At 55.7% G+C, this 27,857-nt stretch overlaps 3 protein-coding genes across 3 annotated transcripts; 2 read left to right on the forward strand and 1 right to left on the reverse strand.

Annotated features, from left to right (window-relative positions):
- Positions 1 to 650: 650 nt before the first annotated feature.
- MONBRDRAFT_29043 (uncharacterized protein) lies at positions 651 to 4,509 on the forward strand (the record flags this gene model as incomplete). Its single annotated transcript, XM_001749463.1, has 15 exons — positions 651 to 849; positions 1,000 to 1,150; positions 1,281 to 1,604; positions 1,642 to 1,747; positions 1,844 to 1,909; positions 2,223 to 2,255; positions 2,303 to 2,344; positions 2,504 to 2,633; positions 2,729 to 2,865; positions 2,957 to 3,042; positions 3,179 to 3,360; positions 3,463 to 3,572; positions 3,865 to 3,924; positions 4,002 to 4,262; positions 4,366 to 4,509. 15 exons carry the CDS (start codon positions 651 to 653, stop codon positions 4,507 to 4,509), a joined length of 2,031 nt encoding a protein of 676 aa, XP_001749515.1.
- Positions 4,510 to 5,860: 1,351 nt separating this feature from the next.
- MBCDH16 (uncharacterized protein) lies at positions 5,861 to 24,500 on the forward strand (the record flags this gene model as incomplete). Its single annotated transcript, XM_001749464.1, has 7 exons — positions 5,861 to 18,772; positions 18,979 to 19,104; positions 19,279 to 19,618; positions 20,295 to 21,880; positions 21,988 to 22,263; positions 22,390 to 23,685; positions 23,811 to 24,500. The coding sequence occupies 7 exons, from the start codon at positions 5,861 to 5,863 to the stop codon at positions 24,498 to 24,500; spliced, it is 17,226 nt and encodes a 5,741-aa protein (XP_001749516.1).
- A 1,612-nt stretch (positions 24,501 to 26,112) lies between these two features.
- MONBRDRAFT_29045 (uncharacterized protein) lies at positions 26,113 to 27,678 on the reverse strand (the record flags this gene model as incomplete). The annotated part of the gene is made up of 7 exons (XM_001749535.1): positions 26,113 to 26,250; positions 26,377 to 26,450; positions 26,578 to 26,714; positions 26,828 to 26,934; positions 26,991 to 27,133; positions 27,257 to 27,407; positions 27,532 to 27,678. 7 exons carry the CDS (start codon positions 27,676 to 27,678, stop codon positions 26,113 to 26,115), a joined length of 897 nt encoding a protein of 298 aa, XP_001749587.1.
- Positions 27,679 to 27,857: the final 179 nt, after the last annotated feature.

Genomic DNA, 27,857 nt, shown 5'->3' on the forward strand with positions numbered 1-27,857 from the left:
TGGGTCATCAATTTGCCTTGCGCTTTCGTCGCGCACAACTTGAGGCAGCGTCAGTCCTGGCGTGAAGCAGGCAGGGACGCGGGAGTCAAAGCAGCATCAAGCCGCATGGGTCTGGAGAGGAGGATGCACGGCATGCCCTCACAACAATAACAACAAGAGAGGAAAGGCGAGGTCGAGACCATGGGCCGGAAAACAAGGGGTCTCGACGAGATGACGTCCCGCAAAGCAGAGTGCCCCCCCACCCAGTCGAAATGAGGCAACTGCAGAGAGAATTCGGGGCACCTGCAGAGAGAATTCGGGGCCTGCGGTCTATTGATAGTAGAGCTCAAGGCCCATGCCGTCGTGGATCTCGTAGTCGGCCAATGTCACGTGGTCCTTGAAAACATTATACCTGTAAACCATTTGAATGAGCATTCACCAAGTGATAAAACTGTGGATGAGCCAACCAAGGAGGTACACAGCCGAGACCATGGTTTGGTGGTCAGAGAATAGCAGGGCAACCGCACCATTTCTTGAGCACAATCTTGTCGGGTCGAGTACCGGTTTGTGCGGCGATCAAGAGCTTGAGGTCCCCAATGGTATCGTCCTCACTGGCTCGATGCAAGGGAAAAAAAAAAAGGCGAGTAAGCGTGGGTTTAGCACATGTGTTGATGCAGCGACACAACGAGGCGTGGCTCGCATCGCATCGCATCGCATCGCATCGCATCGCATCGCATCGCATCGCATCGCATCGCATCGCATCGCATCGCATCGCATCGCATCGCATCGCATCGCAGCAAACTCACTTGCACTTGATGCGAATCTTTTTGCCCAAGCGATCATTGCACACCACTTCAATCATCCTGTCCGGTCTGGTCTAAACACCGCCGCACAGGGCTAGCCATGAGAGACGAACTACATCACGTTATGCCATCTCGGCCAAGCCTGCAGAGCAGGACCACACACAGTAGGATCCTCCTCCCCCGCGCTCCCCCTCCCCCTTTTACCCTGACCCTCAAGGTCGGCTCAGACGTCGCAAAGCACGGCGCCGCGCCGGTCCAGACTCACCCTCGTACCACGAACACCAACGTATCAAGTGCCGCACCAACACACTCATACCCGACCTTTACCTCGTCATATACTACTTAAACCTCTTTATCATCATCACAAAGTATTGGTGTAATATGTGTATTTTGACTTATAAAACTTAAACATCTTCAATAAGTACGTTGATAGAAACAATAACATGTCCAAAAGCATCAATATCCTCAAATTCGTCTGCAATAACTCTTTAATTCCAGAACTGAAGCCACCAACAGCCACGTCAACGTTTTCTATCTCTCTCAAGCTCTCTCTCTCTCTCTCAAGCTCTCAAACTCTCAAGCTCTCAAGCTCTCTCTCTCTCTCTGTCAAGCTCTGTCAAGCTCTGTCAAGCTCTCTCTCTCTCTCTCTCTCTCTCTCTCAAGCTCTCTCTCTCACAAGCAAGCTCTCTCTCTCTCTCAAGCTCTCTCTCTCAAGCTCTCAAACTCTCAAGCTCTCTCTCTCAAAAACTCTCTCTCTTCATCTCTCTCTCTCTTAATCTCTCTTTCTCTCTCTCTGGAACTTTTGCGGCAGTGGCAAAACCAGTGTGGCAGCGCCCTTATCTCGTGCGAGGGCTTGAAGGCTTTCAGTATCTGGATACTCGCCAACGCGAGGTTTCGTGCCATTGGCCTTGGTGCTGGTTGCCCTGTTCAAGATGGCGTCGGAGGAGCATGTTCAGTTTTTGCAGGTGCGCAGCGCCGTGGCGACTGGCGGCTCTGACCTGACCTGACCGGGAAGCGACGGCCGGATCAATGATTGAGCGTTTGAATGCTTTCTGTCACAGGACCTTTCCGGGCTGCCTGAGGAGCAGTGTCGCTCTATTCTGGCCGATAACGGCAACGACCTGCAGGTGAGCTACCAACGCTTGGCACACTACGAAGGACCATACACTTCTGCTCGTCTCGTCCGACGTCCTGCTTTCATCCCATGCACTCACAATGCCCAATCACCCCCTTGTTTGTGGCCGCGTCCCTCAATCAAGCGCGCCGCCAACTTTATCACCGAGCATGTTCTCGAGCAACCTGGTCAGACCCGCTCGCCGGGCGCTGCCTTTGCCTTTTATTTTTTTTTTATTTTTTTTTATTTTTTTTTAATTTTTTTTTTTTTCGCGTGCTTTCCAAAGGGCTCCGCCTCATCTTACCACGCTTGGGCTTTGTTGGCAGGTTCCCCGCCTTCTGCAAGGACAGGCAGCGAAGGTGCGCACCAATCTTTATGGTCCTGGCTGGTATTTTCCTTCACCCAGGTGTTTTCCGGGCCGGGCATCTGTCAGCAGGCCTTCGCCGCCGTACGGCGCCACCCGTCACGCCATCGGCGCCGCCTGTGTCGGCAGATCCCTCGCCAGCTCCAGCACTCGTGCGTAAACTGCAGACGCTGGTAGCGGGTCACACTCATGCAACTGGTCACGCGACCAACTGACTGCCCGATGTCTGGGTCACTGCTACAGGACACGCCTCCGTCCCAAACACAGGGAGCCGAAAGTTTGCCCGAGCTCCTCTTGCGCATGGCACTGGGGCCGGTTCGCTTCGCCAAGGATGTGATGGTCGTTATTTTTCGACTGCTGGCTGCTTTCTTTGGTTGGTCTAAGCTCGCGCCATATGGAGGCGGTATCCTACACAAGAAGGAGGCCGCGTGTCCTCACCCGGTCCACGCTTGCTGGGCGACGTGGCAGGCACGCTCTTGCCTGGCTTTGATCTCTCGCGGCTAGGCTTTGCTGCCCCAGGCCCATCTCGGACGGTGCAGGAGGATCTGCGGGCTCGGCATCCTGATCTATCCTTTCCCATGATGCTGGAAGGCAGTTTTCAAGAGGTCTGATTGGCCCCCCCGTTGAGCTTGAGGGCCTCTGCAAGCATGATACCCCGCTTGCCGGTGCTCACCTCCCTTGGATTCTTGCTGGCAGGCCTCGCGTCAGAGCCGAAGTGACATCAAATTCCTTCTCATCTATCTTCACGCTGAACAACACCAGGACGTTGACGCATTTGCGCGGTAAGGTCCGGGCCCGCACCCGTGCCGCTGTGCGCAAACATCAGGACTGGAGCCAACTTGATGGGTGTCAGGAAGCAAAATGGCAAAATGACAATGTACTCATCTTCAATTTGACGGCGGGGGATGGCATCTGTAGCACGATCTTGGCGAGTGATGCGCTACGCACCTTGGTCGAGGAGCGCTGTGTCATGTACGCCGCCAATTTGAATTCACGCGAGGGACATGCAGTGGCTGTGCAAGTCCGTGCCCTGGCATTTCCGTGCCTGGCCGTCTGCCTTCACACCGATGGCGCTCTCCAACTCTTGCACACCCAGCAAGGTTGGCCTTGGCACTGGCGCGAGTATCGACCCAGCTGGGCCAGCTCAATGTGTTAGACGCGCTTACGGGGGCTCGCGTTGGTACATTGTATTATCCGTGCAGGCTTGGCCGACCCGGACCGCGTTATGGGAGCGCTGTTGCAGACTCTCGATCGCTATGAACCAGTTTTGATCGCTGCGCGCGCCGATCGTATGGAAGTTCAGCAGTCTCAGGTTTGTGGGGCTGCATGTCTTTGTACCGTCTGATGCAAAGGGAAAGCACGGCCGCTGGGCATTTCAAAATTTCAAAACAGTCGTCCTGCCGTGGTCAACAACCGCAATGACTGGGGCCCGTTTCCACGATTGTTTCATGCAGCCAATCCTGTTTGAGAACCCGATCCTTGCACGATCGGCTCGTCTCGCCTTGTTCACGTCAGCCTTTGTATTTTTTTATTTTCGGTATTTTTCTTTTTTTTGTCTTTGGCGTCCGCCCTGTCCCTTTTGGCATGCCATCCTTCTGTAATAGGCTATCCGTGAAGAGCAGGATCTGGCCTATCAACAGTCTCTGCTTGAGGATCAACGCAAGGTGTGAATCGGGACGGGATCATCCCGCGGCATCCTGCATGGTTTGCCAGATAGCTGATAAAGGTTGATGTGGGATAGAGCGAGGAGCGTCGCCTGGAGCAGGAGCGCGCCGAGCAGGAGGCAGCTGAGGCGGCCGCGGCCGAAGCCAAGCAGGCCCAAGCTACTCAGGATCGTCACGCCCGCCTGGCTGCGCTGAAGGCCAATTTTCCTGCCGAGCCGGTTAAAGGCGATGGCGTCATCAAAGTGGCCATCCAGCTGCCTCAGCGCCGCGTTCATCGGCTCTTCCGCACGTCAGACCCTACGAGCCTGATCTACGATTTTGTCGATTGCCAAGATGAGGTAGAGGCTCTCTCGACATGGCTGGCTTGTCGCCTCGACCGAACTGCTTATTTGTGTGTTCAAACAAGTTGAGAGCCACTGCTCACCTGGACCGTGCCGATAGCTGGAGTCGTCGCAATTCGGCCTGTTCACGACGCAACCCAAGCGGCGCATTGCAAACGACCAGCAAACACTGGCGGAGCAAGACCTGACTCGCAACGTCCTCCTGCTCTGCCATGAAGAGGGGGAGGACGAGGAAGAAGCATAGGCGTGGTGCGGTGCGACTTGGGTATCCCATCCTTTTATGCTGGGCTCCATTTGAATTGACTGACATGACACTTGAGAGCCTCTCCTGTAAAGGCGTGCCCTGCCGGGTCTCCCATGCAGACGGGCCGTTCCTGATGCATGTACATACATTCGATGTCTTCGTATTCACTTGTCAACTCAAGCAAGACAAGCTGCCAAATCTGCATTTTTTCTGACATTCGCTCCTTCGGTCTGTCTGTGTTTATCATGCGTGCATACATGCATGCAGCTCGCAAGGTGCACTTCACGCGTTTTGAGCACCTCTGCTGCACTGTACACGTGTCCATCTTGTGGTAGTGGTGGAGTTGGTGGTCGGGATGATGCATGCATCCATCAAACCCGTTCTCACGCTCAAAAGACCGTCAACAAGTACGACTTGCAGCTCACACCGATTCGACCACCGAAGCACACTTGACGCTCACGTCGACCGCATCTGGACCTTGTGCCGGCCCACACCTGACTGCATCGGAACGCACACCCATCTACGCCTTTTGCTTTTTGGGCTTTTGGCAGGAAAAGCCTCAAGTCGTCGACCACCAGCAGCAGAACGATCTTGGCTTGATGTGTGTGGTGTGTGTAACGGCCCGTGGTGCTTCTCTCTCTCCGCCCACACAATTGTGCGGCATTATAAACCCTCAGCTGTTCCCGCAACCAGCCGCGCCACTCGTCTCGACGGGTGCAGCTTGCCTTCTCTCCCCCATTGCTGACAAGCCGTGTGTCCTGCTCCAGCCCTGATCAGGCTGTTGAGCGTCCAGCGGCTCGGCTGCCAATTCATCATTGTCCCAGTCGCCCTATTTCCTGAACGCGCTTCGCGTCAAGTGGCCTCTCCACTCCACTGAGCGGCACCTCGCCAGTCCGGCTCAGAGTCTCGACGAGAAAGCACAGGCGGTGGGGGTAGGTTTTTGTGTTTGAAACTGTCGCCTATGCTGGTGGTCTTTGCCACCTTGCCGGCGACCGGCTGGTCTGCTGGTCAATGTCTTGCACCCGTGCAACTTCAGAACCCACCATCATGCACACCGCTCCGCCTTTTCTCGTGTCTTTTTAACTCTCTTCACACCGCTTGTGACCTTTGGGGCGAGGAGCTTGATCTTTGCCAAACAACACAAATCAGCCCTCTTCTGCGCCGCGGTTCTTGTACTCGAAACTCATATTGAACTACTTGCCTTGTGCTGCACCGTTGACAGACCCACACGCGCGTGCATCTCCACCTCCTCCCCCCTTTTTTTAATGCCAAGAGCCCTATTTCTCTTCCCCGTGACCAGGACGCGCACACGACATACCCTTCCCGGCAGCGCGAAAGCTCCAGCGCTGTCATGGGGCTTATCGGAGCGCCTCGTGTGCTGAGCACTTGGCTTGTGGCTCTTCTCCTTGCCCTGGCCAGCGCGCAGCAACTCACAGTCTCGCCTACGGCCACCGAATATTACAACCGTGAAGCCCATGTCAACTTGGATCTCAAGCCCTTGGCCGGCTTTGCAAACCTCTCGGCCATCACCGCCATCCGCTATGGCGTGTCAGATGTGGCGTTGGCTGATGTAGAAGTGGCTCCCAATGGCACCTCTGCCCGCGTGCGCCTGCTCATTGGCGAGATCGGTGTCACGGGCGACGATGGAGCTCTGTTCACCTTGACGCTGCCAAATGGCACCACCCTCACTTCAGATCGGTTCTATCTCTACGGTGACATTGATGGCTGCAGTGATGAGCCCTGTGCCCATGGTAGCTGTCTCGACACGCCACAGGGGTTTGAGTGCAACTGCTCCGCCTCTGGCTACAAAGGCGAGCTCTGCAATGAACCCGTCTCCTGTGGAATGCTGCCCACCCAAACTCACGCTAGCTACTCCCCCGCCGTCGCGGAGCTCTCCTTTGGTCAAGCTACCGTCGTCACCTGCGCTGAAGGCTACGGTGTCTTCAACACCACGGCCGGGGCTTTTGCCAACGTTGGCGGTTCGGAGGACCTCATCCAACGTGGCTTTCGCGTGGACTGCACTGCCAGTGCCCGCTACAGCAACGAGGAACTTGCTTGCAGGCAGATTGATGAATGCGCTTCGCCTCTGCTGAATGATTGCGCCGAGTTGTGCATCGACACGAATGGCAGCTACACCTGCTCCTGCGCCGACTTGCAACGCTTCTTCCTCGCAAACGACAACACATCGTGCTCCGACCGCCTCGCTCCACTGCCGACTACACTCGACGTACGCGCCATCAACGACTCATTGGTGACACAACTCGTCGTCGTGCAAGATATTTCGTTTGCCATCCGCCCGCACCGCCTTGATATTCGCTTGCGCCTGGCCGCCGACTCGAATGACACCGCTCTGTTGCGTGGGCCACTCGCCTATGAGTGGGTGGACACCACGCTCATAGCGGTGGACGTGAGCCTTGACCTCCTTCCATTGCGCTCCGTCCTTTTTGAATATCATATTACCAACTTGGATGCGAGTCCAGATGGTGCCTCGGCTGGCGGCGTGGCCGTGGGTGGCCCCGTTCTCCTGCTGCGCCACAACGAAGACAGTGATGACGATGATATTGACAGCCCGCCTGGCACCAACCCAGAGCACAATGTCACCACGTGCGGAGACTTGCCCTGTCAAAACAGCGGCATGTGCGAGCCCATGGTGCGCTATGAGTTTGACACCATACCCACCATCGCTAACCTCACGTCTGCTTTGAACCTGAATGCCTCTGCCATCGCCCGGTCCTTTGCCGACCTCATCACCGCCGAATTCTCACCGGCCTTCACCCTCCAAGCCGCATCGGCTGGGCCCCTCTATGGCATTTATGCTGGTCGCCAGCAAGACCTCGACTTTCAGCTCTTCCTTGTTTGGCTCGAGTCGCTCGACGTGGTGCTGCAGTCCACGACGTCCAGCGAGAATCGCTCAATCACCGTCGACATGTCGACCGTAACCTTGAATGTGCGGCGCAATGGTACAACGGGCGCCGTGGTCGACGATGCAACCAACGCGGTTGAGCCTCGGCAATTTTCGTGCCGCTGTGCCACCGGCTTTTCCGGTGACCTGTGCGAGATCAATGTCGACGACTGCTTTGCCTCCGCCTGTGGCCCCGGTGTTTGTCTCGATGGTGTGGCCAGCTACGCGTGCAATTGCTCTGGTACCGGCTTTGAGGGCAGCCGCTGCCAAACGCAGCAAACTTGCCCAACTTTGCCCATGCTCCCACATGCCACGCCAAATGTGACTGAAGCCCATGTCTTTGATGTCATTGCCTACCAATGCGACCCAGGATACAGCCTGGACGGAACTGGCGTGGGGGATAACCAAATTTTAGCCCGGTGCACTCTGGCACAGCAGGTGGAACCCGAAGCAGCAAGCTGCCAAAACGTTGATGAGTGCGCCGAAGGTGCTTGTGCCCAGCTGTGTACCGATACCAATGGCAGCTTTCTTTGCGCATGCACCCCAGGCTATGAGCTGGCTACCAACGGCGAGGACTGCGAGTTGGTCTCGTGCGGGTCTGCGCCCGCCCTGAATTTCAGCAGCTCTCCGGCTCAGGGTCAAGAACTCTTCTTTCATGATGTTGCCGTGTACTCGTGTGTAGCCGGTGCTGCTTTGGACGGCTTGGTCAATGGATCGACCGCCCTCAATGTCACCTGCCAAGCGGATGGCTCGCTGGCTCACTCCGGCCAGTGTTTGCCCTGGGATGGTTGTGCCAGCCAGCCCTGTGCCAACGAAGGCGTATGTACATCAACCGGCGCCAACTTCACATGTGCCTGCGTCGATGGGTATGTAGGCCCCACCTGCACGCAAGATGGCAACTTGGCGCCTACCGACATTCTGCTCATTCCCGGGGCCATACCCGAGAATGTGGTCGACGTAGTGGTCGATTTGGTGGCCATCGATCCCAACGAGTCTGACAACCACTCCTTTGTCTTGGAGAGCGACTCCAGTGGTGTCCTCCGCGTCGTCGGGAGCACCTTGCGCTTGATCCGAGCGCTTGACCATGAGCAGGCTGATTACCACACCCTGCGCCTTCGTGCAACTGATGATGGTCCTCGCCCCAAATCAACGACCGCAACCGTGGTGCTGCGTGTCGAGGACGAAAACGATCCTCCTACTGCCCTGGCCTTGAGCACGAATGAAGTCTATGAGGCGCAGACGGATTCTCGCTATGCTGTTGCCTCGATCACAGTGAGCGACCAGGATGTCAACGACCGCCACAACATCAGCGTTGACATCGATTGGGCCTCAGTCGAGGCGGGTATCCTCTACTTTCATCAACCCCTCGACTTTGAAACAGCTTCCAGCCTCGTGCTCAACTTTACCGCCACCGATCTCGATGGTGCAACGTACTCGGAATCTTTCATCTTCTTCGTTCTGGACGTCAACGAGCCGCCCTCCACCCTGACCCTCAACGGCACGGCTCTCTTAGCCCTGTCTTTGGTAGTCAACGAGGAACCGGATCCAACCGCTGACGTCACCAGCCTCGGTGAGCTCGGAGCTGTTGACCCAGACGCCGTAGATCAACCGACTGCTGCTCGCCCTGTGCCCTTTGAGTTTAGCCTGTCGCCCGCCTCGAACCAAGCTTGTCTCCTTGACGGCCGCACTCTGCAGCTCAACGCTTCTCTGGTGGATGCCGAAGCGCAGAGCTCTATCTCGTGCTTTCTCACAGCAACCGATTCGGCCAATAATCGCCTCACTCAGCGCCTGGACATTGACGTCCGTAGCGTCAACGAAGCCCCCTTGGCCATGCGACTGGTGCCCGCAACAGCGTTGGAATCGCATCCCGTCGGCTCAGTCCTCGCCACCATCCTGGTGGATGACGTCGATGTTGGTGACGAGGCCCGAGTGATGCTGGTGCCCATCAATGGCTCCCAGGCCGACAACGCCTTTGTCGAAGTCGTGCCTGGTACCCGCCAGTTGCGCTTGGTCGCGCCGCTGGACTTTGAACATCAACCCCAGCTCGTCTTTCACGTGCGCGCCGTCGATGGCGGCAACGCCTCCCTGGATGCGGTCCTGATCCTATCTGTGGCCGATGTGAACGAAGCCCCTTACAACTTGACTCTCACCAGTGACGGCCTGCCCGAGAATGCAGTCAACGGCACCATGGTAGGGTTCTTTACCGCCCTTGATGATGACGTCGGTCAAGACCTGACCTTTGCGCTGACGGCCGCACAACCACCGGCTGCCTTCCGGCTTGAAGGCAACGTTCTTGTGTACTCGGGCCAAGGGCAAACCCCAGATTTTGAAGGCGGGGCCAACTACAGTGTCACTATCACGGTACACGACTTGGGCGGTCTAGCCGCCACCATGCCTCTATCAACGTCGCAAACGTTTGCCATTCAGCTGCTCGACGTGAATGAGCCTGTAACAGGAGTGCGCGTTGCGCCTGCCACGGTGCCCGAGGACGCGCTGGTGGGCGCAGCCTTTGCTCAGCTCGTGCTGACTGACCCGGATTTTGACGAACAGCTCACAATTCTTGCCCTCACCAGTGATGGTCCCATTGCCCTGGCCGACCCTTCAGGCGCCCTCGCTTGTTCGCGCATGGTGGCGGGCACGCGCTGCACTGCTACATTGGTTATCACAGATGCTTTGGACTATGAAACACAGCCTATGCTGACCGTCGTCGCTGTGGTGCGCGATGCAGCAGGCGTTGAGCAGGAGCTTCAGACTGACATTGCCGTTGTCGATCGAAACGATGCGCCCATCATTTGGGGCTTGAACCAGGAGACAGAAGCCCTGACAATACCAGAGAACAGTTTCGTCAACACAGTCGTTGCTACCTTTGCTCTCATCGATGCCGATGCAGAAGGCAATTTCACCTGTGCGGTTGTCGGTGCACTCAACGACTCGTCCACGGTGCCCCTGCGCGTACAGGGTCCCGTGGTACTCAACGCCACGCTTCGTCTCGTGTCCACTGCCAGCTTGGATTTTGAGGCCCAGGCCGCGTATAATTTCTCGCTGGCCTGCAGCGATGGGCAGGCTACCACTGCAATCACCCTCACCTTGCAGGTGACAAACGTGCCAGAGGCCCCCTTCAACGTGCGAGCGGCCGTAGCAGCCGTGCCAGAGAGTTTACCGGTGGGAGCGATCGCCGCCTGCCTGCTGGCCGACGATCCAGAAGGTGACGTGCTCCAATTTGAGGCCTTCTCGCCGCTGTTTGAAGTGCAAGACGACTGCTTGCTCCTGCGCCAACCCTTGGATCATGAAGCAAATGCGACGGTGAGGGCTGAGGTGGTGGCCATCGACAGCACTGGCCTCGTGGGCCGGGGTGTCGTCGTGCTTGACGTGCTCGACACCAATGACGACCCTGCCATTGTGGCGAGCTCACTGCAGCTCAGCGTCGCCGAAGATGCTGCAGCCAACACCGTGGTTGGCACTTTGGTTGCCAATGATCCAGACGGCGACGCCCTCACCTGGTCTGTGGTCAACGTGTCCGCGCCTTCCCTGGTCTTTGGGTTTCAGGGGCGTGCGCTCGTTTTTCTTGGCGGCACGCTGGACTTTGAGACGGCCCCGGAGATTGCTGTGGGTGTGCAGGTGGCCGATGGTAATGGTGGTCTGGCCACAGCGATTGCCACAATTGCCATCTTAGATGCCCCTGACGCTCCCGTGATTATTGGCCTGATGCCCTCTCGCATCTCGGAGGCAGCTGTTGTGGGTACCACAGTAACCTGGCTGTCGGCTCGTGATGAGGACGCCGGCGATGATATCGCCTTCAGTCTAGGTGGTGTTGATGCCGTATCCTTTGCTCTGAATGCGTCTTCGCGGCGCTGCGATTCTGTGGATGGTGTTGCTGAGGACGACGATGAGGCAACCACGGGTTCGATTGGGGGAGTTGTCTGCAGCATCGGACTCGTGCTGGTCCAACCGCTGGATTTTGAGACGCAGACGTTTTACACCATTTCTGTGCGCGTCTCGGATGCACGAGGTGCGAGCGTGACTGAACTGCTGCTGTTGCGCATCAACGATGCTAACGATGCGCCCGTGAGCATCAGCCTGAGCAGCACAACAGTGCCCGAGAATAGCCCACCAGGGACCTTTATCGGGCTTGTCAATGTGCAGGACCCGGATCAGGGCCAAACACACACCTGCCAGGTCACGTCGAGCCTGCCTGCGGGCCTCATTATGCAGGCCAATAGCGTGTTGGCCGTTGCCACCACAGTGCCCAGCTTCGAGTTGGGTACCGTGTACAGCGTTGAGATCACCTGCACGGACAGCGGCTTGCCACCGCAAAGCCTGACCGAGACACTCACTGTGACCGTTACAGATGTAGCCGAGCCACCCACGGGCATTACCATCTCCCACAACTCGGTGCTCGAGAATGCAACGCAGGGCTTTCTGATTGGGCAGCTGGACATCATTGACGAGGACATGGTCGACTTCCCCATCTTCCAGCTCTCGGATGGTGCCGATGCACGCTTTGCAGTACGCGGTCGCAGCCTCGTCCGTGGGACAACGGCCCTCGACTACGAGGCGTCGACCTCGCACACGGTTGAGTTGCGCGTTGTCGAGAACTCACTTACAGCCTCATTTTTCAACCTCTCCATCAACGTCGTGAATGTGAACGAACCCCCGTCGTCCATCCAGCTCAGTGAGGCTGCGCTTCGGGAGGATAGCCAAGCCGGCACCGTGGTAGGGCGACTGACGGCCACAGATCCCGATGCGAACCAAACCCATGTTTTTTCCCTGGACTCGACTGCTGGCACTGACCCGGAGGTCACCAGCATGTTCGTCATTCTGGGCGCCGAGTTGATCTACATTGGCAATGACACTGCCTTGATCAATTTTGAAGAGCGCACCTCGCTTACCATTGCCGTGCGCGCTCTTGATGATGCGGCCTACAGCGTCGGTGCGCCCTTGGCCCTGACACGGCTTTTTGAGATTTCCATTACTGACGTAAACGAGCCGTTCAGCAATCCACGCTTCTCCAACACACTCGTACCAGAGGACATCAGGCCCGGCCAGCTCATCGCTAATTTGTTGGTCGTGGATCCGGATCAAGGGCAAAGCGTGACCTGCACACTTATTGACTCGGCCGGGGGCCGCCTTGTGCTTGAGGGTGATGCGCTGTTGGCTGGTCCCACATCCTTCGACCATGAGACGAGCTCGACGGTTTCTATCAGCCTGACCTGTCGCGACGACGGGCAGCCTCCTTTCACCAGCACCAGCAACATGACTTTCACCGTGCTGGACGTGCCCGAAGCCCCTCGACGCGTTGTCCTTTTGGGCGGCAGTGTCTCCGAGGCGGCAGCACCGGGCACGGTGGTTGGTGTTTTGGTTGCACAAGACGATGAGGGCAATGCCGTAAGCTTTGCACTTGGTGCTTCCAACGAGGCTGGACCCTTTGTCGTTCAAGATGTGTCTCTTGTTCTCAACGGCACACTGGACTATGAGGCACGACAGCACTACAACCTGTCCATTGTTGCGACCGACAGCACCGGGCTCTCCACAGAAGCTTCAGTTTGGGTCAGTGTGACCAACGAACCCGACTGCGAGGCTGGTAGCTGCCTCAACGGAGCCACCTGCTTGGATGTGGGCGCTAATTTTACATGCATATGCGCGCCCGGCTTTCGTGGGCGCCGTTGCGAGCTCAACATTGATGATTGTTCGGGTGGACCCTGTGCCAATGGTGGTCTATGCATCGACGGCGTTGACAATTTTACGTGTGATTGCACAAACACCGGCTTTGAGGGCGCATTTTGCGTCGAGCCACAAGCCTGCGCCCCGCCACCCGCGAAGCCACACGCTAGCTTGCTGACTGGTGACACACCGCGCTTTGGTGATGACATCGCGTATTCTTGCACCCCTGGCTTTAGCGCGGATGGCACCCCTTCTGGTGCCAACATCGTGCATGAGCGTTGCACGGCGCAAGGCACAGTCTCCAACACCAGTACGTGCCTTCAAATCGACTACTGCGTTGGTGAACCATGTGCCAACAATGCGTCTTGCACCAGCGAGGATTTGCGGTACCTTTGTGCCTGTCCGTCAGGGTTTACTGGCACCAACTGTGAGCTGCCTTTGCGCTGTGCACGGGAGAGCCCCGTCATCATCACAGCCAGCGATCAGCTGGCGGCCTTGTCAGCGTGCCTGACCTTTGACAACGAATTGATTATCGCCAACATGACGACCAATTTTGATCCCGCCTTCTTAACACCTGTGCGTGCCTTTCGCGGAGGCCTGCAGCTCGTGAACTTGCGTTTAGCATCTTCTGCTTCTGCTGCTGCATCTGGCGAAGGCCCCCAACAGGTCGAATGGTCGGCTAGCGAAATGAAGGGCTTGCAGCTCTCAGGCATTTCGGCAGCACACAATGTGGAGCTCGTCTTACCCAACATCACGGTGCTTGATGGCTCGCTGACGCTGCTGCAGGTGGCACGCAACGTTCAACTGGCTGCTCCTCAACTCAATCGCGTCGAGGGGGATGTGGAGGTCCGCGCCACCAATTGGACGCAGCTGACGGGTCTTGATGCTTTGGTTGAAGTGTATGGGTCGGTTGTGCTTGCGGAGAACTTGGTCTTGCGAGGTGTGGGCACTTTGGATGCGCTGCTTGTTGTTCGTGGAAGCTTGGAGGTGCATAACAATGCAGCATTGGCAACGCTAATGCAACCAGCCAACTTGGTGTCGGTGGGCGAGGACGTTCTTGTGACGGGCAACAACGTGTTGCGCGACGTCAACGCGCTGGCCGCACTGCAGTTTTATGGACGGTTTCTCATCATCCGGAACAATCCGCTGCTCTGTTTCATTGGTGAACATCCCTTGAGCAGTATCCGTGCGCTGGAATCGGGGACCGATGCCCCCTCACTCCTAAATAATGGACAAGACTGCGCAAGCAATCGCACGGACGCGGACAATGACGGCGTATTTGATGACGTGGACAACTGCGTCACCATCGCCAACCCAAGTCAAGCGGATGCCAACGCAAATGGTTTGGGTGATGCGTGCGACTGTTTTCCGCTCGATCCTTGCCTCAATGGCGCCACTTGCAGCGTCGATTCTACGCAATTTGCGTGTGCGTGCGCTCCGACCTTTACTGGTCGCACGTGTGCCATTTCGACATTGGTGCCCACCCCACGCTTTGGTGCCTCTGCTTCGGCACTTCTCAGCGCTGCAGTGACCCGCCAGGCTGACGACACTTTTGCAGTCGCTGCCCCCGCGTTGGTGGGCGCTGACTTGGGCGGCCAAGTGCTAGCATCCGCGTACTTGGCTGGCCGTGCTGGCCACTCCACTGTCTCGGTCAACTCCCTCGAGGCCACAATTCTCCACTTGATTCTGTTTGACGCTGACGATGCAAGTGCTGGCAATGCACCGTATCTCTCCTTCAACCAGCGCACACTGCGGGCATTGGTGACGGTACAGGACGGCTTGGGCAACGCCAATGTTTCGTCTGCGACGATTGTCGTCCAGATGGACAATGGTGTTACCACCCACCGAGACACTTGCACGACGTCGCAGCCCAGTGGGCACTGCCTCGTGACAACCTCGGTCCCCGAGGCATTCTTTGCCATCAACGCACCGACCAGTGTGCAGATCACAGCGTACTTGCTTGATCAACCTCAGGTTGCGACCGCGAGTCAGATGTTTACGGTGGAGCCATACCCTGTGGTGGGAAGCACCGATGCGGTGGCTCTATACGTGCCGGTGACGAGCTGTGCTCCGAACCAAACATTCACAGCCGCGGTACTTGTCCGGACTTCGCAATCGTTGGGTGCGTTTGGGCTGGTCCTCACTTTAGACAGCGCCTTGAGCGTTGAACGTGCCGACTTTGACGTGGCCAATTGGCAAGTGACGACCCGCGCCGTGACTGCCTCGGGTCGGTACGTAGCGGTGGGTCGCCGAATGCCCAGATCTGGTGCGGCCGTCTCTGCAGCTGGCGAGACTGTGCGTCTGCTTTTGCTGACCATGCGAGTATCCAGCGAGGCTGCAACACCAACCACACCCACCATGTCCCTGAACGTCACCCAGCTATTGGATACCAGTGGCCGCTCCTTGCTGTCAGCCTCTGACCTTCCACGCCGAGCCGATCATTTTGATTTTGAAGGCAGCAACCACGTCGGTGCCCGCGTTTTGGTTGAGGAACCTGTGGTGCTGCGCTTGCAGGCACGTTTGCCTCGAGCTCAACTCATCAATACCGCGCGCCTCACGGGGATTACACGACGCGTGCCGCTTGTGGTTCTCGCGCTACGATCAGATGGCCTTGTTGTCGAGTTGCAGTCAGGCCTCGCCTGCGCCACTGCTCGCATGGCTGTCGCGCGTACAAATGCAGGCTGCACCGCCCTCGAGGTCGTGGGCTCTGAGACGGCCGGTGAGGCCGAACTGGCAGTATCAGTGGCTCTGGGGAGCCTGCGCACCACCGTGATGGCTCGCGTTTGGTTTCCCGTGTCTACTCAACTCGTGACCAGCACCCGTGATCTGCATCCAATCCGTAACCTGCTCGATCTCAATTGCAATCAAGTATATCAGCGGGCTCGCGTGGTCGTCGAAAGTACTTTTCAGGCCGGTACCAGCTCTTTCTCGGTTGATGTCACCTCCCTGGCCGCAGCTCGTCTACGCTCCAGTTCCCCGGCTGTTGTGGCCATAGAGGCAAACGACTCGCCTCTGGTGGCGCCTCGAGTTGATGCTGTGGGTCAAAGCCCAGGCTTTGCTCTCGTTTCCTGGAACAATGCAGCTGGCATTGTGCTGGCAAGCGAATTCTTCTTTGTGTCGGAGAGTCTGGCCACGGTGCAAAGCATATTTCCGGCCGTTGTAACGGCTGTTGAAGTAGAGGCCAGTCCGGCGGAGGCCGGTCCTGATCAATCGGTCTTGATTAGGGCAGTCATCCGCGATGAGCTGTTGTCCCTCGGCGAATCGGCCAACATTGCTGTGAGCGGGGTCTTTGCTGATGGCGCTCGTGACTTGTCGTTTTGGTCCAACATCTCGCTGAGCAGCTTGAGCCCCTCTGTGGCATGGATTGATGGTAGCAACCAGATCAACCCCTTGGCTTCAGGTGTCGGTGACTTGCGAGCTGAGCTGCGATCCGCATGCCCGGCAAACCCTCAAATCGTTGCCACAGGTACTGGCCCCATTCGTGTCATGTTACCCACCGTCGTCGGCCTTCAGGCGTCATTGGCAGAACCGATAATCTACACAACCTCCACTGTCTCGACCGACGTCGTGCCTACAACCACCCAGCTGCTGATCTCGTTGACGTTGAGCAACGGTCAGATGCGTGATGCGTCGCGAAATCCAGCTGTTAACGCACGCATTGTCGACGTCACACCCTTGACCAGTGAGAACGAGCCATTTGACGACGCTGCGCTGCGGGCTGGCGTACAGCTGGCTCGTGCCAGCCCCGTAGAGCCGTTCTTCCTCTCGACCACGAGTCAAGCCGTCGTGCCAACCCGTGTTGTACTCGAGGTTGGCCTGGCAAGCAGTCCAGAGCTCGTGCAAAACGTTTCAGTGATCGTGGATGTGCTTTCTGGTTTGCTCCTCACCGTCCGCCCCCTTGTCTCGGTCAGGGCAGATGAACCGACCGAAGGGTTCCATCGCATGCCGTTGACGGGTCACTTCTCCGCTTTACAGGTCCACACTTTTTTGGAAGCAACCGCTGGCACTCGAGTCAACATTACGAGCGCTGAAGGCCTCTCCTTGACCAGCACTGACAATGCTGTGACGCTGGATGGCAATCGGGTCGAGTTGGATTCGGCATTTTCTGGTCAAAGCGTCGGGTTGACCGCTAACTTTAGTGGCTTTGCGGAGACGTTGGAGCTTAGCGTTGAGCAGGATCCTGTGTCAGTCAGAGTGGTTTATCTGTCCATGGACTCAGATGCCCTGGTTGACTCGGCTCCGCGCGACACGGCAACCACCCTTTCAGTAGATGTGGAACTGGCTGATGGTGCTCTTCAGAACAACGTTGTGAGTCAGGGTGAGGTACTCATCCCCGATTACGTGACCTTCACCTCCTCGAACCCGCAAGTGCTTCGCGTGAATGCCACGACGGGCACTCTCGCTCTTCTTGGAACGGCAGCCTTTCCCGTCACAATCACTGCAGCCGTGGGGCAAGCAACTGCGGAGCTGGAACTGAATGCCAATCTGTCGCCCTTGGTGGGTGACATTGATCTTGGAAATTCTGCAACACCGGCCATATCCATCCTGGGGCCCGGAGAGGTCGCTTGGATCTCCGTTTTTGCCAATGTGTCAGGGGTGATGATGCGTGGTTTTGATTTGACCGTCACCTCGGCCTCCAGTAGCACCGTCTCCCTTGAGGGAGCAGTTTTGGGCCGTGATGTCACGGGGCAATTTATGACGGCACAACAGACAGCAAGTAGAGTTCGTTTTGGTGCCGTGGTAGCAGCGGTGACGGGTGGTCGTCTCGAGATAGCACGTGTGCAATTGCGGGCAGGTTCTTCCGCCAGTGCTGCGGCCACGACAATCAGTGTCACTGTCAACGACCTCTTTGACCAGGACTTGGCGATCATAGGTGCGCCCACTCCGCGCCTCGCCATAGCTGGAAGCAACGTACCCGTAGTGGTGCGGAGTGCCGGCAGTGCAGCGGCAGGCCTTGTGGCCTTTTTGCCGAGCACCATTGAAGAAGCCAAACAACGCGCTCGTCGTGCGCACACGTGTGATGAATCTCCGCCAGGCGATGTCAATGGTGATTGTGTATTTACACTGCGAGATGTGGCTTTTGTGAATGACTACGCAGCAGATGTACTCGCGGGTATCCCCCCGCCCAACGTGACAGCAGAAGTGTATGCCGAGATGGATGTCGACCGGGACAACACCATCACGGTGGGCGACAGCGCTCTCTTGGCAGATATTCTCTATGGTGTGGTTGACTTTGTCCGAGTATCAACCGCCACGCCCAATGAGACGTTACAAACATGCGCCACTGCCATCACAGCCCAGGTTCTCACCTATGATAACATGCCTTCAGAGAGACCTGTGCGCCTTTTTGCTGTGATGCGGGGCACGGCTGATCTTAGCCTGGAATGGGGTCGCCGCGATGGCGGCTGCGGCACCAACTGCGTTGTGTACGAATTTGCCAATAGCAGCATGCCTGGTGAGTATGTGCTGGAATTCGATGGCTCAACGACGACTGACGTTTCGTTCTATTACCTTCAAATTCATCTCAACGATACAAACACCAGCTATGCAGAGCAGTTTCGCATCTACGCTCCAGCAGTTGCGAGCGGAGGCTCAACAGCTGCTTATCAGCTGCCTGTAGTTGATAGCGAAGGTGTGCCCTTGCAGTTTCCGGCAGGATCTTATGGATCGGTCGAGCGGCTGGGTTCCATCACCGAGCCAGTGTTTTGCTCTGCGTCCAGCTCAACCTCGACATCTTCAACCACAAGCTCGTCCACCTCTACCTCTACCTCTACCTCTACCAGCTCCAGCACAAGCTCTAGTTCCACAACCTCTTCTTCAACAAGCTCTAGCCCTAGCTCCAGCTCTAGCTCTAGCTCTAGCTCTAGCTCTAGCTCCTCTACCTCTACCTCTACTTCAACTTCCAGTTCCACCTCTTCTTCTACCAGCTCCAGCACATCTACTTCCACTTCCACCTCTACTTCCACTTCCACCTCTACTTCCACTTCCACCTCTACCTCCACTACCACTTCTACTTCCACTTCCACTTCCACGTCTTCTTCAACAAGCTCAAGCTCCTCTACCTCTACCTCTACTTCCACCTCTACCTCCACTTCTACCTCCACTTCCACTTCCACTTCCACATCTTCTTCAACAAGCTCAAGCTCCTCTGCCTCTACCTCTACCTCCACTTCCACCTCTACCTCCACTACCACTTCTACTACTAGCTCCACTACCACTTCTACCTCCACTTCCACTTCCACTTCCACATCTTCTTCAACAAGCTCAAGCTCCTCTACCTCTACCTCTTCCTCCACCTCTACCTCAACTTCTACTTCTACTTCTACGTCTTCATCCACCACAACATCATCCACCTCATCATCCTCAACAAGCTCAAGCTCTTCAACCTCCACCTCCACTTCCACTTTTACTTCTACCTCGATAAGCTCAAGTACCAGCACGTCAACAATTTCATTTGCAGACTTTCCCGATATTGCAGGCTATGGTGTCCAATTTATCGGTCGTGTGCTCGGAGAACCCATGCCTCGTCGCTTCTCAACGGCAAACGTCACTGCAGCCATCTTGGCCAACTTTGAGTCAACGGGGAACGTTACATCGTGCTCCAGTGTTTGTGATCTCATTGCAGTTTGTCAAGGCGTATACTTTTATCAAGAATCTGGAAATCCCTTCTGTCGTTTACTGCGTGCGCTTGGAGCTCCATCTGGCACGATTGAGTCTGAGCCCTCTTACAGTTTGCGCAAGCTTGTTGATCCGACCTCAACGTCACCGACCATCACCTCGATGCCAACGACCGGGACGTTACGTGCCACCTCTTCCTCGTCTTCATCCTCATCCTCATCCTCGACCTCGACCTCGACCTCTATTTCCACTTCCACCTCCACTTCCACCTCCACTTCTACCTCTACCTCTACTTCTACCTCTACTTCTACTTCTACTTCTACCTCTACCTCTACTTCTACTTATACCTCTACTTCTACCTCTACTTCGACCTTTACTTCCTCTTCCACTTCTTCTTCCACTTCTTCTTCCACTTCTTCTTCCACTTCTTCTTCCACTTCTTCTTCCACTTCTTCTTCAACGAGCTCAAGCTCGAGTTCCTCCACTTCCACTTCAACCTCATCCTCATCCTCCACCTCTACTACCACCTCCACCTCCACTTCCACTTCCACTTCCACTTCCACTTCCACTTCCTCCTCCACTTACACTTCCTCCTCTTCTTCAGCTTCAACTTCCACCTCCACCTCCACCTCCACCTCTTCCTCGACCGAAACTGTCCCCCCTTTTGTTGTGGAGGAGATGGTGGGCAATTTCCAACTTCGATTCGTAGGAAAGCTGAACAACAACCGCAGGCCGCTTATGTTTGGAACCTCGTTCAACAATAGCGTGCGAGTCGGCCGCTTCTTGGGGCGAGACAAGGATTTTTGCGCTGGCGTTTGTGAAGGCTTAACTGCCTGCGTTGCTTTTGTAATGTATCTTGAGAATGATCGTCAGGCGTGCAACTTACTAGCAGATGTTGGTGATGGCCCCATAACAACGACTGAACCATCTCTCTCCTACAGCTGGGTCTCGACGTCTACCAGCACCTCGACGTCTACCAGTACATCGACTTCCACCAGCACCTCGACCTCAACCAGCACATCGACTTCTACCAGCACCTCGACTTCCACCAGCACCTCGACTTCCACCAGCACCTCGACCTCAACCAGTAGTTCGACAACCACAACTCCGTTTGTCGCAGAAACGGTCGTGTCGGGGTTTGACATTGTCTTCAAAGGGCGGCTTGAAGAAAATCCAAACCCACGCGTCTTCTCGACGTTTATGGATGACGACAGCTTAATTGGAGAACTGAATGGCTCTCCAGCTTTTTGCGCCTCGCTCTGCACTCGTGATATTGGCTGTGCCGGTTTTGTGCTTTACAATCAGTTCGAACAAACTATGTGTCGGCTATTGTCAACCATTGGCAATGAAAGCGGTGCCATGACTACGATGCAGAGCTACAGTTACGCTCGCCTCCTGCAACCAGGTACGACGAGCTCCACCAGCACATCAACAAGCTCGTCAACTTCCACAAGCACATCCACCTCAACCAGCACGAATACAATCACGGTGCCCTTTGTGGAGCCTACACCTCCTGAGCGTTTTGAACTGGTTTTACAGGGTGTTGTCAATGGCAACCCTGTTCCAGAGGTCTTCAATACGACAGGTGCTCTCTTGGGCTTCTTAACTGCCGCGAGCCTGAAGCAGTGTGCATCCATATGCCTCACTCTCAACGAATGTTATGGCTTTGTTGTGCGCCCCACTTTGACCTCTAACATTCAATGTCTCCTGGTGACTCGAGCCGCGGTACTTTCTGCTGTGCCTGACGAAGCGCCCTCGTACTCTTTTGGTCGAATTCTGCTACCGGGCACCACTTCCTCCACCTCCACCTCCTCCTCCACCTCATCGTCCTCATCATCTTTCACTTCGACGTCGACCTCCACCTCCACTTCCACCTCCACCTCGACCAGCACAGAACAAGTCGTGGTGCGAGAGGAAGTTGATGGCTATGAGATCGTTTTCGTGGGGCGCCTTTCGGGCAACCCCATGCCAGAGCGCCCCGTGCAAGTCATGTCCGTTAGTACATGGCTCGCCAATTACCCCGCGCCAAGTGCTAGCGGCTGTGCTGAGGTTTGCGATTTGCTCGCAGACTGTGCCGGCTTTTATTTTGCATATGAGTTCTCGACGGACCAGTCACGTTGTCGTCTACTATCCGTGTTGGACCCCAATCAGAGCGAGTATGAGCCTCTGCAATCTTTCACCTATCAAAAAGTAGAAACATCGACGACGTCCATGGCAACCACGTCCATGGATGGCAGTGGCGATGACGAACTCACTACAACTGCTGCCACCACCCTTATGAGCACCTCGTCAACCAGCACCTTCACCACTACCACTACCTCATCAATCACGTCCACCACCACCACCTCATCAACTACCTCCACCACCACTACCTCATCAACTACCTCCACCACCACTACCTCATCAACTACCTCCACCACCTCATCAACTACCTCCACCACCACCACCTCATCAACTACCTCCACCACCACTACCTCATCAACTACCTCCACCACCACTACCTCATCAACTACCTCCACCACCACTACCTCGTCAACTACCTCTACCTCTACCTCGTCAACTACGAGGACTTGGTTGGCTTATGACGCCCCCATGATACCTTTGTTCGAAACCAAGGTGTCGCGATGCCACAGGTGCCGAGTGTTTTCAATCAAGCGGACCGTATAGTTGCTCAGCTTCGGTCATCATCGCCCCTTCAGTGCGCAGTGCTCTGTAACACCATCGACTGTGGTGCTTTTACCTTCTCTCCAGTCGAGAACCGCTGCTTATTCGTATCTAGCGATGCTGATCTATTGACCCTAGTCTCCACCGATGAGGCTATAGTTACTTATCAGCGTGCTTTCCTTCCTCGAACCACTTCAAGCACTTCCTCTTCTACTTCAACATCCGCTAGCTCCTCATCCACCTCCACCTCCACCTCCACTTCTACCTCCACCTCCACTTCCACCTCCACCTCCACTTCCACCAGCACACCGGCCTTTTTGGACCTTGTAATTCCTCCAGAACTAACGGAGAGGTTCACCATTCAATTTGAGGGCCGCGTCAATGGAGAACCCAACCCACGTCTGTTCACCACGGTGTTCGACGAGGCCAGCCTGGTGGGCTTAGTGCGGCGCTCGTCAGTCGGGACGTGCTTCCGGGTCTGCGATGATGTATATGCGTGCGATGGCTTTGCAATTCTTGAAAGCAATGGAGGTTTTGAATGTCGTTTGCTCTCTGACCTGGGTGCTCCCGAGGGTGTACCCACCACGATTCCCTCATATAGTATCGCAAAGGTGCGCCTGCCAGCGACAACTTCGAGTACCTCGTCCAGCACCTCGTCCAGTACCTCTACCAGCACTTCTACCAGCACCAGCACTTCTACCAGCACCAGTACATCAAGCATGACCTCGTCCAGCTCTTCCACTTCCACCTCTACCAGCACGTCAACCACCACTTTTCTACCCACGATGGACCTGGCGCGATTCGAGCTCGTCGCGCGAGGTCAGGTAGAGGGCGAGACGATGGCTCAACGCGCCATTGTGACGGAAGAGAATCAACTTGGTGCTTTCATGGGTGTATCAGTTGCACAGTGTCGTTCATTCTGCTTGAGCATACTTGAATGCAGTATTTTGCAGTTGGAAGCAATTGGCGACGGTATGTTCCGTTGTGTCTTCTTGTCGGGGGAGGCTGACTTGGAGCCCACTATGGAGCAATCCTATACCTATGCCCGCATATTTTTGCCCGGTACGACCACCAGCACTTCCACGTCAACAAGCTCGTCGACGAGCTCCAGTAGCTCCACGAGTACCTCGACCAGCTCTTCCACAAGCACATCGACGAGTACTTCGACTATGCCTTTTGCTCCGCGCCCGCAGATTCGTGGCTATGGCTTACGCTTTGTAGGCCGCATCCTAAATGAAATGTCACCCCGCCGATTTTCAACTTCCAACGATGCTGCGGCCGTTTTGGCTGATTTTGAGGCCACCAACAATGAAGTGTCAGAGTGCACAGATGTGTGTGACCTGATTGAAGCCTGCATGGGGGTGTATTATTTTGAGGGGACTGAGCACAGCCAATGTCGCCTGCTGCGATTTTTGGGTGAAGACGATGGTGCACCTGAAGTTGACCCATCCTACAGTTTGCGAAAGCTGCCATACCCTGCGTCGACCAGCTCAACCTCGAGCTCTTCATCATCTTCAACATCTTCTTCTTCCTTTACGAGCTCAAGCTCAAGTTCTTCGACCTCTTCCTCCTCCTCGATCTCCACTTCCACTTCCTCCTCGACCAGCTCAAGCACGAGCTCATCCACTTCTACTTCCACGTCTGGTTCTACCTCTACCTCGACCTCGACCTCGACCTCGACCTCGACCTTCACTTCCTCCTCTGCCTCAACCTCTTCCTCTACCTCTACCTCAACTTCTACTTCTACGTCTTCATCCACCACAACGTCATCCACCTCATCATCTTCAACAAGCTCAAGCTCTTCAACCTCCACCTCCACTTCCACTTCGTCTTCTTCCTCTTCCTCTTCTTCCACCAGCTCCAGCTCCAGCCCAAGTTCATCCACTTCCACTTCCACTTCCACTTCCACTTCCACTTCCACTTCCACTTCCACTTCCACTTCCACTTCCACCTCCTCCAGCTCCAGCTCCAGCTCATCAACTTCCACTTCCACTTCCACCTCGTCCAGCTCCAGCTCTTCCACTTCTACTTACACTTCAACCTCTACCTCTACCTCTACCTCTACCTCTACCTCTACCTCTACCTCTACCTCTACCTCCTCCTCTTCCTCTTCTTCCACCAGCTCCAGCTCCAGCTCCAGCTCTAGCTCCTCCACTTCCACTTCCACCTCCACTTCTTCCAGCTCCAGTTCCTCCACTTCCACTTCCACCTCCACCTCTTCTTCTTCCTCTTCTTCAACCAGCTCAAGCTCAAGCTCAAGCTCTTCTTATTCTACTTCTACCTCTTCTTCCACCAGCTCAAGCTCCAGCTCTTCCAGTTCCACCTCTTCTTCTTCCTCTTCCTCTACAAGCTCTTCTACTTCAACCTCTACCTCTACCTCTACTTTTACCTCTACCTCGAGCTCCACAACCACGACCACGACGACACTGCCAGGAAATGTTTGTCGCTCTGGGACTCTGCCATGCGGCACGCCCTGCAGTTGCAGCTTGCTAACAAACTGTTACGAATGCAACACGGAAACGGAAGGCACCATCGTGTATCCAACGACCTGTCGTGTGTGCAAAAATTCTGCCTATCTGCTGGACACTTCCTGCGTGCAATCGTGTCCAACCGATTACGTGGGCTATGGGGCTGGCAATTTTGGGCGCACCTGCTATCGTATCGCCAACCCGCCCCCCGTCGATGTAAATCTACAGTGCGCCAACAAGCAGCTCAGCAATGGCGCAGGGTCTTGCACTTGTGATCCTTTGGTTAACGGCTGTGCCACCTGCACCCTGGGGCTGCAAGATGACAGATTATTAGGCACCTCCTGCTTGACATGCAAGAATGGCTTGTACCTTCTGGAGGGTGAGTGCTTGACCGAATGCCCCAGCGGCTTTCTGCCTAGGGGCACGGGCACTTTTGGACGAACCTGCATTCCGGCTAGTGACGCCGCGAACGCCACTTTTGTTTGTTCGAGCAAGGTGATTGTCAATACCAGCGAGACTTGTAGCTGCAACCCACTCTTGAACTGTGCTGAATGCACTGCCAAACAAGGGGTAGCTGGCGTATACACCGGGGATCAGTGCCGCTTGTGTAAGAATGGCGCAGCTCTATTTGAGGGGGCTTGCGTGACCACGTGTCCGGAAGGCTATACGATGGAAGGCGCAGGTCTTTTCGGCCGGCGATGTGTGGATCTGCGCACTTGTACTGGGCGCGTTTTTGAAGGCACTGACGATCCTTGCAGTTGCTTGCCACTCGGTGACTGCCACACATGTGCCGTCGCTGATGGACAAGTCCGCAGCTGTAGCGTTTGCAAGAACTCGGCTTATCTGGATCCGACCACACGAACGTGTGTGGATACATGCCCTAGCGGATATGTGCCCGCTGGTCAGGGTTCCTTTAACCGCCGCTGCGAACTGGCTCCCGCCTGATCTTGCTTTCGCATCCTCCATTTCTCTGTTCTCTGAAGGAGTAGCAACCTAAGTTTTTTTTCTGTTTCTTGTGTGGCATTTATGTTGTCTGTTGGAGCTCTCCCGCTCCTGAGTTTTTGTTTCTTTCTTCTTCAGCTCCCTGCTCTCCCCCTCCTCTCTCTCTCTCTCTCTCTCTCTCTCTCTCTCTCTCTCTCTCTCTCTCTCTCTCTCTCTCTCTCTCTATTGAGTTTTAATTGACACATGGTGAAAGCTACTCAAGACGAATAAGATGGTTGAACTTTTCATTTCATTGGGTTGTGCGGCCCACTTCGATGCGTGTTGAGGGAGACCGAGGACTGGCGCCGCTCAAGATTTCCAAAAGCAGACCACACTTGTGACGTTCCGTTCGCAGATTGGTTCAGTGGTGTCGAGACAGTGAGGCATGTTGAAGACGTGGCCTTGGTAAACGGCCGTTGATGACCCACCCCCATCAAGATTGATCGCCTAGCCAGCCGCACGACACGACAGTGGCAAAGGACCAGATGCACTATGAAAAGCGAGGCTCTGCGAGAAACACACGGAAAAGAACAAGAAAGAAGCAAAAGCCTAGTGCTTGACGCCGAGGCTGACCTGAACGACGTCGAGCTCCAACAGGAGAGATGCCATTTCGTGCAAATCAGGGCCTACGAGTTCCTCCTCAATGCCTACGCATAATCAGACACGCAGACCATGCCATATGTACCGGAAGAAGTTGTATGTAAACAAGCACTGCGCAGAAAAGAGAGCAGGGCGCAGAGGAGGGCGGGGTAGACATCGGATCGGGAAGCCTACCATCGACTACCAGGCTGAGTATAGCGCCGTCTTTGGTCAAGCCAAGCGCTGTTCGAGGAGCCTTTTCGGACACAAAGCTGTCAGTTGGTGTAAACTCGCGACTCTGGTTGGTGTACGCTTGACCGTGTCGAATCAGCCTAACAAGGAAGATTGAACAATTGAAAACAATGCGTGTCTTGTGGCCGGCAAGCAGGCGCAGTCTCAAGCCGTGCCAAAGATGAAACAGCTGCAAAGTGAGCGCGCAATTTACCAGCCTCGACCTGTGATCAACTCGGTCAGATCGGCGATATCTGCTTCTTGCATGTAGCCAATTACGATGCGATCTCCCTGCGTTGAGTCGGGGCATGTCATTCCTAGCTGCAAAGCACGGCGTGTTGGCAGGCAGGCAAGTGTGCTCACAACTACAGCCTCACCTTGCGGCCAAAGTTGACTTGATTAGGACAAGGGTGCTGAATGGACACGCCATCGGTGATAAGATTTCCTTCGCAGGCGGGAGGTGTAAAATCAAAAAAGCCGGCATTGGTTGCATATTCGCACGTCAGAAGCTTGGCTTGCTCTAGGCAGGTGGGTGGAGAGGGATGGCGTGGAAAGGGGTGTGGATCAGGGTCGACGTGCAACAAGCGGGGAGGGACAGGCTAGGGACGTAGACGTCGCAAAGACGCAGGGCAGGTTGAGGGACCTGAGACAGTGCGGTGGTGCTCGCAACCATTGGGCCCGATGCCAATGTGAAAGAGGTGGGCCGGCGCCACGGCAATGGAGGCATTGTAAGATCGCCCGGTGTTGGCAAACACACCGTGCCGATGATGGACGGTCAGGCCAAAGCTACTATCCTTGAGATCATGATCATCGCCGAGATGCGCCAGATGAGGAGACAGGAACGCGCGCGTATGCGAGCGCTCGCCATGGCTTGTGAGATCAGCCTGACCAATGGCACACTCGGCGGGCTCGACCTACGTTGTGGACGTTGATCACATCAAAATCGGAGGTGAAACCGTCCTGCACCAGAATATCACCTGCCGTCACGGCCTTGATCAGGCAGATCCCAAGGATGGCCGCCAGCAGCGCCGCCTGGCGACGGGGGAGGAGGCGCCCAAGCAGCATCTTTGAGCTCGATCGCACAGCGCGACAATAAACTGCAGTCTCACCAGCACTTACTTCCATTAGACACATTAACACATCCGCAATAACCTGCCCTAGCTGCTACAGTAACCCGAATTACCCTTGTCAGCATTGGCCAAAAGTCTTACATTTTCTTGTTTTGTCAGACAATCTTTCGTGTT

This window comes from Monosiga brevicollis, genomic scaffold (genome assembly GCF_000002865.3).
Source record: "Monosiga brevicollis MX1 MONBRscaffold_31 genomic scaffold, whole genome shotgun sequence".
NCBI classification, from domain to species: domain Eukaryota; class Choanoflagellata; order Craspedida; family Salpingoecidae; genus Monosiga; species Monosiga brevicollis.